A 17,231-nucleotide genomic window follows, 5' to 3' on the forward strand; every position below is an offset into this window, starting at 1 on the left:
GGGGGGGGGGCTTATTTATTGCTGTTATGGTACATTGCAAATAGAGGGGTAGCATAATTGTTTTTCACCTGGAGGAGGCAGAAGTGCGTGTGCTTGTCCTGCTTTTAATCTACGATGTATGAAATCAATGCATTTTACAGTTTTGTAGCAGGAAATGAATAAAGGATCTTAATCAAACTGCAGCTTTGGAATGACAATTAAGAATTAAATTANGGGGGGGGGGGCTTATTTATTGCTGTTATGGTACATTGCAAATAGAGGGGTAGCATAATTGTTTTTCACCTGGAGGAGGCAGAAGTGCGTGTGCTTGTCCTGCTTTTAATCTACGATGTATGAAATCAATGCATTTTACAGTTTTGTAGCAGGAAATGAATAAAGGATCTTAATCAAACTGCAGCTTTGGAATGACAATTAAGAATTAAATTAAGAACGTAAAGACAAGAATTCAGACAAATGGAAAGGTATAATCCTTCACTTTGTCAACTGTTTTTTCTTTTTTCTTTTCTAATCTTCTTCGCCAATACTTTTATACACAATATAGCAACCAGTAGGGACAGGAGAAGAAAAGTACAACTGCCATTGTGTTGGTAACACTATCATACTAATCACAATCTTCTAGCTTGTGGGTCCTTTTGCTAGGTGTTCATTTTGTACTGTCCTCTCATCCATAGAAATGTACTTGCACTTCAGTGTTGAGGGTTCTGGCTGAGTGTGACTAGTGTTTGACTGGTTGGATTTTTACTGTATCAGAGGGCAGTGCTTAAAGGTGTATGGCCAGGTGATGAGTGACAACATGCTGTACTTAGGTGTCTGCCCATTAGCTACTGGGTCTCCAGGGGTTGTCTGGAGGGGGCAAAGGTCACCCACTGCCGGAAGGAACCTTTGACTTGAATTACACAGTAACCCTCCAACATGTGGCTCCCATTTGGTAAGTGCTGCTGAATGAATGGGTAGGCAGGAAGGGGGTGGTCGGAGAAGGATATATTTGACCATGGTGCGTGGGAAATGTGGTCTCCTAGGCACTTCTCAACTCAATAAGAAGTGTGATGAGAGCAAAGAGTTTTGATTTACTCCATGGTTATTGATATTTTTTTAGCCAGAACTTGACTGAACACACACCCACAAAAAAGAAAACATTAGCAAATAATCTTCAGTTAATGATGCCACCTCCTTTTGTGTAAATTAAATATTTCTTTCATAAGGACATCATAAACATCATAGAGTCAGAGGGAGTTTCCTATCATCTCTGATTATTGTTAAGTGTGTTACATGCACAATGCCCATGGCCAACAGTGCCAAGACCCTGATATGTGACCTGTGAACAGTCATGATCTATTATGTTTTACCAAGGATGCTATTCATGGAGAATATATTAGCCCTGTGATTGAAAAGCAACCTGGACAAGAATCAGTCTCTTGTCAACGAGAGCAGGAATACACCATGATGTAGTATATATTTACACAACCATAAAACATTTACCCTGACCTGAGACTGTCCTCACCATTACTTCTCAGAAATCAGAAGGAATGGATGTGTTCTTGGCAAAATTGTGGAAAGCCAGATTTTTCAAAATTTCTCAATAGGTAAGAACTGAGAACAGAGAGCTTAATTTACAAGGTTGTCACAGTAATGTCAATCAGGCTTTAAAAACATCTAATAACAATCTCATACTGGCAACTGTAACTACTAACATGCTTCATCTGTGAAACATAAAAGAGAGGAAGGGTCAGGTCAGACCAGGATTTATATCAGATAAAGCTTGGCAATGAAATTGATTAATTTCAGTAGAAAGGCTGCAAACAGTGGACTCACTCGTGAAGGTGAAGTGACTTTGCTTTTCTAGTAACAATCAGTGCGTCGCGCAAAGACTCAGGCAGGACTGAGAGAGACTTAGGGGTTGGACTGAAATGAGGAGGGTATGAAATTTGCACTGTTCATTAAATTGCTGGGGGTTAAGAACCTTTTCACTGCTCATGTTCAGTACATTAGGGAATTTGGGTCTGAGTTGATGTGTGTTGAGTGTTGCTTGAATATTATTTTGTGTGTTCAGCCTGTGTATACATAGGTAATGAGGGTTTACCATATCCTCTGTAGGGTTTTGCTGGTTTTCCTAATCTTTTGTCGGTCTAAGACTCACCCAACTTCCCCAGAAAACCACTACAACCTTGACACCAGAATTAGTGCTGTTGAGCAAACTGCAAACTGTCTTGACCATGTTGACCTTTCAGAGGACACTACCATATTACTATTAATTGTGTTGATATACTTTTATACAACCAAGCTTTGTATGTATCAGAGTATATATATTACTGCAAAAAGAACTTCTTTTGGCATCCTTTGTCCAGTTGTTACATACAGTCTAAAGTGCTCTGTATATCCTTTACAGCTCTCCTGCTAATTTCATAAATCTTTTTTGTTACAAGACACAAAATTTTAGAAAAGGGATAAGTTTACATCTGAAACATTCTGTAGTTAAACCATCAGTTTTTTGTTTTCTTTTTGTTCGCCTTTTAATAAGCTGAGCTTATTGCAAATTAATTTCAGGAGAAAATGACTTTCATTTATACAATTTTTTGTATTTTTTGGTGACTTAAAACCTTAAGTATCCAGCCTTACCAAAGTTATGGCACAGTAACTGTATGTCAAGCAAGAAATAATAGACATATAAGACATATGAGACATGTGGAATGTGACGATGAGTTGGAGCCTGGATCCTGTGGAGATGGAAGTGTATGAAAATGGAAAATCAGTTTTGTTCTCTGACCTCATGTACCTTAAAATGTCCTTTTGTAGGAACTATCCCTCAAATTTTCCAGGGAGTGATAATTGACAGAGGAGAATTTAGAAGTGTCACTGTACAAACTCATAGGGCTCTATGTTAATGTTCATGCTCTAAAGTGCATGGAGCACTTAAGGTGTGTCGAAATCCACTTTTGCTAGTTGCAGCGTAAAAAGTGGCCGCAGTGGTTCAAAAGGGTACAAGTCCCATAATCATGGGTGTGTTTTGGGCGCCAAATGCAATAAACCAATCATAGTACCATTGCCCATTTCCTTTAAAAGCCAGATAAACCCGCAATTCAGTGTGTTGTGCACCCACCTATGTAGGTGCATTTTACTCTCTAGACAATGCCCCCTTAAAATAACAGTGAAATACTGAAACAATGACTTCAGATCAGGTTTCTGTTGGTCAATCACTTTCCTCTGTCACATTGTTGCATCTCGCCAACAATACACCTGGCCACAACTTATTTTATCAACATGCCCCCGGTTGCTCAGATGTGCGTAGAAATCCATTTGTTATTTAAACAACATGGGTGCTGGACGGGAAAATGACTACGCTGGTCTGAAATTATCAAAGAAACTTGTGTTGTGCCTGGCACCACTTTGTGCCAGGTATAAGATAGAACCCATAGTATCTGGATGCTTGAAGCAATGTTCTTCTTGTGCCTCTGAGGCAAAGGAGTCAGGAGGTTTTACAAATGCTTTAACCAAATGCTTGATTTCAACGATTTGCATGCATTCAAGCAAAGATGCGCTTATTCTGCGCAGATTTGCATGAGGCTGAAGCCTTTCTCAGCATTCAGTCAGCGAGATGCTGGGTACACCTTAGACCACTGGTTGTTCAAGCATAGTTTAGAACCATAAAATATACAAACATTTGGTTCATGACATAAAAAAGAGCCATGATACAGACTACCACTGTAGTCTGACTCCCAGTTCCCAGTATGATGCCAGGCATTATAATGACATCATACTGGGAGCTGGGAGTCATAAAGGGAACTTTCTAGTTCATTTACTTCACACTAAAATACAAAATTAACCATAGTCACTTTACCACATGAAGGTCACTCACAGCACTGGTCTACTTACTGGAGGTCCTGCAAGACAAGAGAAAGAGAAAAAGAGTGACACATTAACATTAATAGCTTATGACAGCATACTTTATGCACAGACAGTCTGAATACCTCAAATGTTCATTATGTGCCTGCAATGCAATAGCATTGAAGGCATATGTTATTATTCTGCATACTTATTAGTGTGAATGCAGAGGCATTACTCTTATATATATATAATATATATATATATATTTTTTTTTTTTCTTATTTCTTCTGCGCTTCCATGATCTCTAACTACTCCTTCATACTTTTCCGTACAGAAACCATTCAACTTTTAAAACGTTCAGCTTGTTCTGAAGCTTATTGGATGTATAACAACTTTTTTCTGCTATTTATAATTTCCAAAATATTAGGCTATTTCTGCAATTTTTTGCCATTCAAATGAATGGAGAGACTGTTTAAATCCTTGAAAACTTAAGCCTCTTTGATTTTCAACTACTTCAGCATACTTTCAGCTACAGACTTCTTTTTCTCTCTAAAATGTTTACAAGACTTTCAGCTATTAAACTATTTAACTTTTTGCAGATCACTTTTGAGTTTATAATGGGTGTGTATTGCACAGAATGTTCAGGGCTAGAGTGGATCACATCATCGCTAGAGTGGGAGAAGCTGTAAAATTTGTCTGAAAAAAATCTGTGTAACTCGTCCTTACGGCCACATATTTCGATTTTGGCACATAATTTCTTCCTAATTTGTCCTATTTCATACAAAGTGTCTACCTTAGCACAGAGGCTAACAGAATTTGAAATGTGACCCTCCAAGTGATAAAAGCACCCTTCAACTCTCCCACTGACTGCAATACAAATTCAGGAGCAGACTTCAGGAGAAAACCAGAACTGACCCTCTTTGTAACTCACTCCTGTTTTCACATTTTTGGATCTAGAAACACAAAAAAACCACATAGAGGTGTTCAAGAGAGTCTTGCGGCGCTGACCATGTGATCATTTTTCTGATATAATGTACCATTTTGTATTAAATGGCAGGAGTTTGAGAGGTTGGCTGACCCCTTTCTCCCATAGATTTATATGAGCTCTGTGTCTTCAACAGCGAGACTCTCTCTCTTACACACACACACACACACACACACACACACACACACACACACACACACAAACGGACACATAGAAAGGTAGACAGGTAGACAGACAGACGGGCAGAAAGACAGGTAGATAGACACAGTTTCATTCAGGAAACAATTGGCTGTTAATTTAAGTTTGAAATCTTTGGAGTGTATTCTGTTAGGTGATTACCTTTAATGTGTGTTTTCCAGGTGCTACTTTTTTCAGAGAGAAAAGCAGGTGGGCAGCCAGACAGACAGAGAGCATTGTCAGCATGGCAACCTCTAAGTTGAGGGAGGGGGCACACATCTGGTTCAAATTAACTGATTAGAGGCTCCTCTGATATCTGTGGTGTTTACTGACATTTCTGTCAAAGTCCAGTACAGACTGCTCCAACACTAAATACAGACAATGATTTACACACCTTTCACTAGAAATATGTTTCACTCCAGGTTTAATCAGGAAGCATTCGGCAGTTAATTTCAGTTTGTCATTCTAACTGACACAGAAACACACATGAATACTGACAAGCAGAGAGGCACACAAGCTGATAAACAAGCAGACAGACACAGAATTGTAAACAAGTAGAAAGACAGAAAGGCAGATAGATAGACAAACACATAAACAGACACACACACACACACACACATACACACACACACACACACACACACACACAGACAGCTGTTTATAAGTTAGTACTCATAGAGGGAGATAACAGTTCAGACTGGACAGAACAACTGGAAATACAGCAGCAGACATATTGAATTTAACATGCTCAACTTGTGTTATACTCCTGATCCTCCTTTTATTATCCGTCATTTGTTAACTACTATTGCATACTTTGTGCTACATAAACCGTTCCGTTATCAAAACATTCAGCTTCTTCAGGAGATGCATCTTTTCTTTCAACTTTTTGATAATATTCATAATTTTTTTGCTTTTTCTGCAATATTTTACAATGTAAGTGAATGGAGACAATGTTGAAATCCTTCAAAACTTCAACGCCTTTGAAATTTAACTACTTGAGCATACTTTCAGCTACAGATATTATTCAAACTTTAAACTGTTCACAACACTTCCAGCTATTAAGCGATTATTCAGCTTATTGATAAATTAAATTAAAGTTTCTACTGTTGAGATACAGGTCATCTTTCTGTTACTAATGCAAATGATTACTTCTTCACATTTTTAAGGCATTTTATTCCTACTTCCACCTATGGCGGTAAATAATTTGGCTTTCAAGGGTTTCAACAACATGTTTCAGTTCTCATCGTTTGCAGCTAATGGACTTCAGCTCTTCCAGTTTAACATTTTGGCATCTAATTTTTCAAAGCACTGTACATCAGTTAATATGAGCAGCTTTATCAACTATTTTAGCTTTGTGTAAATAATCTTCTTCAGGTGTTTAATTACAAGTTTTGATAGTACATTTCTTATTTCTCAGTTTTTTTGCAGCCAATTTAGGCCATCTTTTTCTGTTTTTACATTTTATATATTTTCTCCAATTTTGTGCTGTTTGTCACACCTTCCATCAAGAACTTCAGGCCTTTTTCAACCATTTCAGGACATTCAACCTCCAGCTTGCAGGTTCTACTTTTAATTGTCAGCTATACTTTCAGCTACTTCAACATTGCTTCAGCTTTTGCTTTAGCTTCTTCAGCATTGCTTCAGAAATCTCATTCAGCTCTCAGCATTCACACGCATTTTCAGCAGGAAATGCATTTTCTATTTATTATTCTTATACTTCATGCCTTTTTACGATCTCTAACTACTCCTTCATATTTTGTTCTACAGAAACCATTCAACTATCAAAACGTTTGGCTTTTTCTGTAGATTATCAGATGTATTCAATTTTTTGACATTATTTATAATTTTTGAAATATTAAGCTTTTTACGATTTTTTTTACCATTCAAATGAATGGAGATCATGTTCAAATCCTTGAAATCTTCAGCCTCTTTAAACTTTAACTACTTCCGCATACTTTCAGCTACATACTTCATTAAACATTTAAACTGTAGACAAGCCTTTCAGCTATTAAGCTTGTATTCAAATTTTTTTGAGTGATCACAGCTTTAGTTTGAACCTCATTTTTGAGTTTATAATGGGTGTGTATTGCACAGAATGTTTGAGTCTAGAGTGGATGACATCATCGCTAGAGTGGGAGAAGCTCTAGAAAGCCTCTGAAAAAATTCTGTTTAACTCGTCCTCACGGCCACATATTTCAATCTACACACATCACAGCTTCCTTGATAGTAGAAAAATTAGTCCTGTTTCATACAATATGTGGGAGTACCCACCACCTCTCCATTTGACTGCAATACAAATTCAGGAGCTGATTTCCCCAGAAATGCAAAAGTGACATTTTTCTGTAACTCGCCCCTGTGTCCATATTTTTGGCTCTAGAAACACCAAAGCCACATATGCAGTGCATGAAGTTCTTGTGCCAGGCATGATCTGCTCATGGTTCTGATAGGAGTTACCGTTTTTTCACAAGTAGCAGTTGTTTGAGAGTCTCACCGAGCCAAAATCTCACCCAGATCTGTGTCAGCTCTGTCTTCCAGCTACACACAGGTGTTGGAACCAGCTCATTAAGAGACTCTTTGATCTCTGTGATGTTCACAAACACAGCCACACAGACATACATACATACACACACAAACACACACAAACACACACAGGCAAGTTCTACAAACGCAGTATCCATGCAGAAATGAATACAGCTGATTCTTATTGGCTAATTATACTCATTAAATCTTACCCTCATTACTCTCAAGTATAAGAGCCTGTATGTGTTTGTTTTCATGTCACATGTTCATCTGAGCTCTGTGTCTTCCAGCTGCACACAGTTGATGCTTGTTAACAGACTGATTGATGTCTATGAGGGTTGCAAACACAGCCACACAGATAAACACAAACACACACACACGCACACACACACACACACACACACACACACACACACACACACACACACACACACACACACACACACACACACACACACACATAAGGCTGTTTACAAATTAGGGCTCATAGAGAGAGATTACAGTTCAGACTGGACAGTACAACAGTAAATACAGCAGGAGACATTGAATTTACTTTGTGCTTTGAGCTACAGGAACTGTTCAACCATCATTGTAGCTCTCCCATAGACTGCAATACACATACACATACACACACACTAACACCACCACCCCCACCCTTCACCACCACCACCCCATTTTTATCACTGAAGGTAGGCTAAATAACAGAAACACCTCTGTATAATATAATATACACTACATCCTCCACTGTGATCAATTGAATCAACAACTGTCTAAAACTATTTTAATAATAAATTGCCAACTAAGTATATGAGTAATTATCTGGTGTATGCTCAGGTTCCAAAGTGCCTAACTACAATGAATTGGTTGATTTCATTGCATTTCTCACCTGGGAACTGATATATCTGGTAACCTAAAGATATAATATAACATATTATTATTATCACCCGATAACATGTTTTACCCCTCTTCCCATTTTCACATGTATTAACACATTTACATTTTAACTGACTTACTTTGTTCTTTTATTTGAGAACATTTTTACGCAGTAATTTACTGATTTCTTTTCACTAATAGTAATGACGCTGTTCACATGTTGACGTGCTGACATGCTGATGTCAGTTTGATGTCCCATCTACAGTCAGTTTCTGTTACTGGTAGAGTTTGTGGCTGCTCTGTCTGAACACAGCTAATGCTGCTGTTTTCTTAATCACAGTTTCTAACTACCTGCTGTACATTCAAACTTACAGTAGTTCTGCTCCAGCACTTAGGAGTTCCCTGCTCCTTTAAGCGACTTTCACTGACTCAGCTGTTGTTTACATGCTGTTCAGATCTGCTAGTTACTTTAGGCAGTTAGCACTAGCTTCTCTCTCTCTCCCTCTCTCTCGCTTGCTCAGTGTGGTCTTGTTGTAACGTCAGTGTAGAGGATGGTGATATTTATTACATCTTCAGCGATGTCTGCTGTCTTTAGGCACAGCTCCACTCACTAACCGGAGCTAACTGTGAACTGCCATCTCTGAAAATTTTCCTCAAAAAAGTCAGACAAGCTCTTTTAAATCCAAAAATTTCCAACCTTCACAGACAATTTTTATATCAAAAATGTAGAGATTTCTTTTGTCCTATATCTTTACAGTTTTTGAGAAAGTGATGGGAGTACCCTCCACCTCTCCCATTGACTGCAATACAAATTTGAGAGCAGGTGTTACTGGGCAGAAATGGGCAAAGCTGATTCTGATTGGCTAATTGAACTTGTTGATTCTTAGCCTTTTTTGTCCTCATTTGGGATCAGACACAGATTAAAGACATCAGTGACTTACGTTCTGGTTCTTAAATGTGGAGGAGGTTTGTTCAGTGTCTACATTTCTGCTTTAAAACAAACAATAACACAAGTTTCATTAATGTCGCAGAGACTTATCCTGACACCGACCTCAGTCACTGCAGGTGTCCCTCAAAAAGTCTTTTGAAGCTGTTACAACTGTCCAAAATAACCTCACACTGATGGTTTAAAACCCAAATTTGCCCCTACAACCATAGCAAGACATGTATACACACATGTACATGCCCTAACAGAAGTTGATCTGCAATAAAGCCATACCACTTTATCTCCACATACACAATAGCTTTTAAGATCGAACTTTTATGACCAACCTTACATCTTACCTTTTTGAGACTCTTATTTTGACAACAGAGCCGATAATTCCCTCTTACCATGTTGAGACTTTTATTTTGGAGATTAACCCATTTCATGCAGATGGTGTTCGTGTTTTTCTGTCAATAAGATATTCCTTTTTTTAGTCCCACAGTGGGGAAATTTCCAAATTTCCACATATATATATATATATATATATGTGTGTGTGTGTGTGTGTGTGTGTGTAGCGGTAGAGTTGCCCAATAAAATCTCCAGTAAGTTTTTTTTACCTGGTTGACACTCTTATTTTGAAGGTGAAATTCAAAAAAGTAAGATGGTGTTTGTTTGTCTGCCAATCTGCATGATTGAATGATTTGATATTTGTTATCTACATTGACTTGATTTTATTAAGTCTTCATTATTTGTTGTATGGTTTGTATGGTTTGTTTTATCATTCCTGTCTTGATGTGTTTCTGTGGAGAGTTTCAGTTTCTCATTATGATCTAAATCACAACTTCTCATTTAAAACCTTACCTGCAATATCTATATACTCAGCTCCTATTGGGCAGTTATTTTATCACGTTGCCAACGTACTGGCACATGCATAATAGTGCATTACTTGAACAATGTGCTTCCACTAATAATTTTCCATATTCGAATTCTGAGGCTTATTAAAATGACATAAGAGAACTGGAAGCTCCAACCATCAGCTTGAAGTACTGGAACTGTACAAACAAGCGCTGATAAAACACAAGTTCTTCCTTTTGGCCAAGCTGGACCTAAAGATGATGAAATGTCTTGGTTCTCTTTCCTCTTCTGTTCAACCTACCCTCAGAAATCTAGACATCACTTTGATTATGAGATCACAAGGTAACCAGTAGAAGTGTTGTTACAATGCAATCAACCTCAAATGTGCTCTTCAATGTACATTTGATTGGCCAAAGCAATCCAATTTGATTGGTCATGTAGCATTGCAGAACAAGCCAGCACCCCTGCTATGTTGTTGGACTGGTTGTTGGTCTGAAGAAATCAATGGATTGTCCATGAGTGGTCCAGAAAATTGATCTTCAACATGTTTTATGATGTTGCTTCTCTACATATTTTATTCTGAGCCAGCTAGAGACATCTACTCTAGATGCTATATAAGTGAACCATGCTTATTTGATTTTTTGATCCCTTTAAACACAGCACTGTGTGCCTGTTCCTGGCCTTAGTGAGTCACAGAAACTGCAACTCAAGGACACTGACATCATCTTCTCTGTATTTTATATCCTACACCCACACACACGCACACACTCACACGTCCTTGTGGGGACCCGTCATTGAAATAATGCATTTCCCAGCCGTTTACCTTAACATTCACAACTAAATGCCTAAAACCTAAACCTAAACCTAACCCCAACTGTGAAACCAAGTCTAAACCCCCAAAAAGCCATTTACACCTGTGGGGTCCAACAGCTGTTGGACCCCACAGGTGTAAATGGTGGGCTCCTGGTTTTTGGGACTTAGAAATATAGTAAAACAATATGTACAGTAACATTATCGGTATCGTTTATAGTCGAGCCCTTAGATTATGTGAAATGTTATGTAATAAAATACTCAAAAATGAATTTATTGAATACCTGGGTTTATTAATATCCCCAGACAGGGAAACAAAAACACTTCCTGTTTGGTAGTTTAGATTGCACCCAGCTCAAAAACACTCATCACAGACATGGAAGGGACAGACGGCCAGGCCCAGCCCATGACTCACACTCCTCCATAAAATAGACCTTTCATAAAAACCAATATACTGCCCCTTGACTTTTCCACAAGCTCAATGAGAGAGAATAAATTATTTATGAATCAAGACAGAGGTCACTGAAGATGTTGCTACGTCAATCACAGCAAGGTAGGGAAAATCACTAATGACAAATCTTCTCTGTGAAATGTCAAATCAAATCCCCCGTTTTATTCTGTCTGCTCCCCAGACAGGTCCATTCCAGCCTGAAAGCTCAAAAAATAAGCTCATAAAATGAAAAACAGTTGGAACAACGAACAGAGACAGACTTTTATGGACAACCCAAAGTAACTGTTAGAATAAGAACGGTGAGAATAAGAATGAAGTAGAGGTTCAGAGCTTTAGTGTCAAAAGATGTAATTTACATTTCACATCAATTTCCTCAAACCGAGGAAAAGACAGTTTAAAGACAGGCTCAACATGAATGATATAACAAAAGTGACTGGGAGTGCAGAGTATTTACTTCTTCAACACTGAAGCCTGACATGAGTAATCATGTCAGGCTAACCAATGACACAGTCAAGGTGACACATTCTACCCTTGTGAGCCTGGAGTAGTTCCTCAGGTGTAGTTCTTGTAATTCAAGCAGTCATGTTGTGTTGTTTGTGCTGTTTTCAACAGATGTGGGGCAAACAAATTTCAAAGTACAACTTGGCAAATATTCCTGCAGACAGTGATAAAGTTCATACACTTTTGTTTGTATGAATTTCTCCTGATTATGGTCTGAGGACGGAGTGAGTTCAGTTAGATGGACAGTGTGTGGACTTTGTAGTGTTTAACAACCTGGAACTACTGGCCAGATTGCAATGACGGATAATGTCCTAAGAAGGTAAATCCTTGTTGGGTCTGAGCTTTGCCTCACGAGCGGGACACCATAATGTTGGGCTGGCAGACATGGGGCAACATATGTTGAACCTTCGGTTGTCTATGAATTTTTTGGCTATCATAAATTAAGAAAATATTAATATTAAAAATATTACTATTAAATAATAACATTAAAATGGATTAAAGTCCTCTGGGGCACCAGCCTAAAAACTAACAGGCAAAATAGCCAATATTGCTTCAATCTCAAATTATTACCATTAATCTGGAACTCTGGAAAATAATAATTATATAATATACTGTATAACCAAATTACCATATCAACAGTAAGTAAAGGTTGAATGATTGGAGTTCTACTGAGTAGAGGCTGGCAATACTCACACTTGTGCAACATTAAACACACCAGTTATTATACTTAAAGACATTTGGGACAGAGTAAAACACAATGTCTAATCTAAAGTATATGCAGGTGTGTGTGTGTGTGTGTGTGTGTGTGTGTGTGTGTGTGTGTGTGTGTGTTTGTGTGTGTGTGTGGGGACACAAACAAAGGCAAGATGGCCGATTCAAAATGGTTGCTGCGACCACATGACCTAAACAATGAAGACTACACAAGATGGCGGTAAACAAAGAAACTACTCATAATGGCCACTTAGGCCATCAGATGTGTGTGTGTGTGTGTGTGTGTGTGTGTGTGGGGGGGGGGGTTTCTTTGTTAGCATAGTTCATGTAGTCTAAAGGTTCCTGAGCAAGCCAAAAAGAGAAGAGGAAGAACAGAGTAGGAGATCTGGTTTTGTCTGGTGACACCCTGGGGGTACACATGTCACACACTGACCAACACTGACTGGTCAGTGAGGTCCCTGGGGGAGGGTTGTCCCCAGGTGTGAACAGTGAGCAACTGTGGGGAAGTGACTTCTATTGTCTGTAGAACAAAGATCTGAGGGCTCCATCAACTTACAATGTACTGAGCCCCAACCTAATTAGCTTCACTTCCCATGACATTAAAAGTAAATGCATTTTCTTTGAAAAGAGAAGAATGATTTTGATGTAAATTGCAGCCAGTGGGTCCAAAGAACCTTAGCTGACTCCATGAGCTGTGTGATAGCTAGTGCAACTGTGCTGATAAGTGGCCAAATCATCATGCCGAACTGCAATAACTAACTTCCTGTTGTTTTTAGAACACCAGTGTGCACCTGTCCCTTTCACTTCACCTCTATATTTGCCTCACGTCTCCCCCTCAGAACCCCCCACCCCCTTCAATGCTCCTGTGCCCCCTGTGGAACTATAAAATTCTGATCTGCAGATGTCCTAGACATTTGCTATTTGTAAGCAAATGTGAGAGTAAAAAGATATTTGTTGCATTTCTGATCAGACATGTTTGCTGTTCCAGTAGTAAGTATATGAGTCATCTAAAGCAGCACTATGTGGCCTATATTACTTAAACACACTTTCCGTTACCAGATACACTGACAATAACTTTAAAGTGCTTACCTGTGACACATGAAACAATCTTAGAATTTGTGAGCTTTCTGTTATAAGAATGGATCTGCAAAATTAACTCTCTGTTACAGCAGAGCATGGTAACTCTAGTCATTTCTGCAGTTGTGATCCAGTCCCTACAGGGTAAGCTCAAACCTTTTCTGCATGGAAGAGGGGGAAAGCAAACATGTAAGCAAGATTCCTGTCGCATTCTGGGCCTGCCATCACATCCTGTTGGCTGGAGCCGCTCACCCAGGGGACATACTGTAAAGCACCTTGATCCAAAGGCACTTTGGGGGGACTGGGGGAAGGGAGTTCAAATATAGCACATGGACTGGTGCCTGACAAGGGGACACTGAAGCAACAGCTTTATGCACAACAAGCAGTAGGCACAACATGAAACAAATTTTACACTAATAAACGCACACGCACACACTAAAAGGGAATTTGCTTGACTACATTGATACCATCTATTCCAAGCCTTCTCCTCTGCTGGGCTTAATTCTGTCTAACTATTGCTAACACCTGTTGTTTCTGCTTATGTAAGGGTACTTGGACAGATGCAGCCGGAAATGGAGATCTGCATTTCATTCCAACATGCAAAGTCATGGGCGTTCCCCCTTTCCTGTTCCTATTAGATTTAGTCATTTACTCACACTAGCTATTGCATATATTCAAAGCAATTAGACAACCAAATGTGTGGCACACTTTGCTGTACCATCAAATGATATACAGTAAACAAAGAGTATGCCAACAAGTCTAGGTGCCCAAATTTTCTGCTAGAATATTGCGGCTAGTGGCTTTCACCTCTGCATCTGCAATCATCAAATCATCAAATCAATCTTGGTAATGTCCTCTTTATTCCCAGTTTACTTGACCTTTTATGTCACAAAGAGTAAAATGGTGTGGTGGGCAGGTGTGCTGTCACCTTCAGACTATCTTTGTCCCAGCATGTGGATCCAGGAATAACCTGTGGAATTTCTGAGAATATCTCAACACAGCCTCCCACAATCCCCTGCTCTCTCAGATTGCCTGCTTCTCCAGTTGCCCTTGTAAACACTGCAGTGGTCAGTGCAAATGTTTCTGTTGTCAAGTTTCCTCCTGCTTCCAGACTATGATTAAAAGACGGGACATCAGAAAGCACACATAGCCAGAAACAGCAAGGTTATGGTTAGAGGAATATCATCTTCATGGTTAAAAGAAACCAAGCAGACTAAGTAAGATAGTCCAGATGTCAGACATGCCCAGGCATCATCCAAAGGCAACATACCAGCATCATGATCAGATGCCTGAACCACCTCAAACAGATAGTGAATACATCAGAATCAAATCAAATCAAATTTATTTATAAAGCACATTTAAAACAACAGCTGTTGACCAAAGTGCTGTACAATCAATAACATAAAAACAACACAGCACGAACACAAACTGGTGAAAACAGACAGAGTCATACTGAGTCAAAGGCCAAAGAATAAAAATGTGTTTTAAGATGTGATTTAAAAACAGGCAGTGAGGGGGACAGTCTGACATGTAGAGGCAGCTCGTTCCAGAGTTTGGGGGCTGCAACTGAAAAAGCCCGGTCTCCCCTGAGCTTTAGCCTGGATCTGGGCACAACTAAAAGCGACTGGTCGGCAGACCTGAGAGTGTGTAGAGGTACATACGCCACTAAAAGATCCGACAGGTAAAATGGAGCTAGTTCATGTAATGATTTATAAACGAAAGTTAAAATTTTTAAATCAATCCTAAAACATAGAGGGAGCCAGTGAAGGGAGGCCAGCACGGGGGAAATGTGCTCTTGCTTGCCTGTTCCTGTTAAAAGACGAGCTGCTGCATTTTGGACCAACTGTAGTTGTGAGAGGGAGTTCTGGTTAACACCAACATAAAGAGCATTACAGTAGTCAAGGCGGGACGAAATAAAAGCATGGATGACTCTTTCAAAATCATTAAAAGACAGGCAGGACTTGACCTTTGATAAAAGCCTCAGTTGGAAAAAGCTAGATTTCACAGCTGAATTGATGTGTTTGTCCAATTTAAAATCACTGTCCATAATCACACCCAGATTTCTAACAGATGGACTTACAGAGCTCAGGTCTATGTGGGGGCCAACACTGGCACTACTGGGTCCAAATAACAGAATCTCAGTTTTTTTTTTCATTAAAACGTAAAAAGTTTAAGGCCATCCAAATGCAGAATGCTTCAAATAAAGTTGTACAACATCTAATGGAAAAAAAGTATACATGTTCTGAATGTACACAATTTCAAATTGGAGGTGGGACAAAAACAGTGCTATCAGAGCATCCACGTGCTTCCCCAGTCTTACAGAATGATTAGCCTATTGTGCATCTTTGTAGTTGTTGATAGTTTGAGGCACACTGCATAAAGAAGAATGATCAACCAGTTTCTTTATTCTAACAAACAAACAGGGGACAACTGGGGACATCCTTTCTAAAGCCTAAATGCTGATATAAACTGCTGGTCACAGTTGTCATTTGAATTGTTAATTGTGATTCAGGCAGCTTGGAACAATAAGTGGTCTAACTAGAAAATTCCCCGAGAAAGTTTGAATGTGCCTGCTCCTTGGTGCGTGTACTTCACTCCTCTCGTTTCAATCTGTACAAAGGATGTTACTTTCAGTTTCATTCATGTCATAAAGACTTATCCTGACACTGACCTCAGTCACTGCAGGTGTCCCTCAAAAAGCCTTTTGAGGCTGTCACGACTAGCCAAAATAACCTCACACTGATGGTTTCAAACCCAAATTTGTCCCCACAACCATAGCAAGACATGTATACACACATGTATATGCCCTAACAGAAGTTGATCTGCAATAAAGCTATACCACTGTATCCCTATATAGACGATAGCTTCTAAATTCGAACTTTTATGACCTACCTTGCCTCTTACCTTTTGGAGACTCTTATTTTGAAAGTGTCTGTGCTTCTGTGTTTGGCAGTATAAATTGCATGAGGTTTTGTACAACAGAGTCAATAATTCCCTCTTACCATGTTGAGACTTTTATTTTGAAGGTTAATCCAATTCGTGGAGCTGGTGTTTGTGTGTTTCTGTCTATATATATATATATATGTTTATATATGTGTTTCTGTCTATATATATATATATATATATATATATATATATATATATATATATATATTTCTATATACTTTATCTTAGCAGTTAGCACTATCTCCTCCCTCTCTCTCGCTCACTCGGTATGGTGTTGTTGTAACTGCAACAGACATCACATACACCCACACACACAAACACACATACACACACTACTAAAGCAGTGTCAGGGGAAAAATGGACAAAGCTGATTCTTATTGGCTAATTAGACTCATTACCAATTAATTGGTTGATTTCGTTGCTGTTCTCACCTGGGAACTGATACATCTGGTAGCCTCAAGATGTTTTTTTAATTTTATAGTTATGTGCGTGGACACATTCTATGAAACAGATCAATATGTGGTCATGAGGACGAGTTAAACAGAATTTTTCGAAGGAGTTCTAGAACTTCTCCCACT

General features: G+C 38.9%; 1 protein-coding gene across 17 annotated transcripts in view; it reads right to left on the reverse strand.

The window, feature by feature from the left end:
• LOC111236397 (collagen alpha-1(XIII) chain-like) overlaps nucleotides 1-17,231 on the reverse strand; it is a 165,539-nt gene that overhangs the window by 95,078 nt on the left and 53,230 nt on the right. For all 17 annotated transcript variants that reach the window (XM_022765094.1, XM_022765098.1, XM_022765108.1 and 14 more), the window contains exon 3: nucleotides 3,871-3,878. In XM_022765094.1, the coding sequence (XP_022620815.1) occupies nucleotides 3,871-3,878 (8 nt within the window). The remainder of the gene's footprint in view (nucleotides 1-3,870; nucleotides 3,879-17,231) is intronic.

Source organism: Seriola dumerili, unplaced genomic scaffold, assembly GCF_002260705.1.
Source record: "Seriola dumerili isolate Sdu_G_001 unplaced genomic scaffold, Sdu_1.0 BDQW01000665.1, whole genome shotgun sequence".
NCBI lineage: Eukaryota > Metazoa > Chordata > Actinopteri > Carangiformes > Carangidae > Seriola > Seriola dumerili.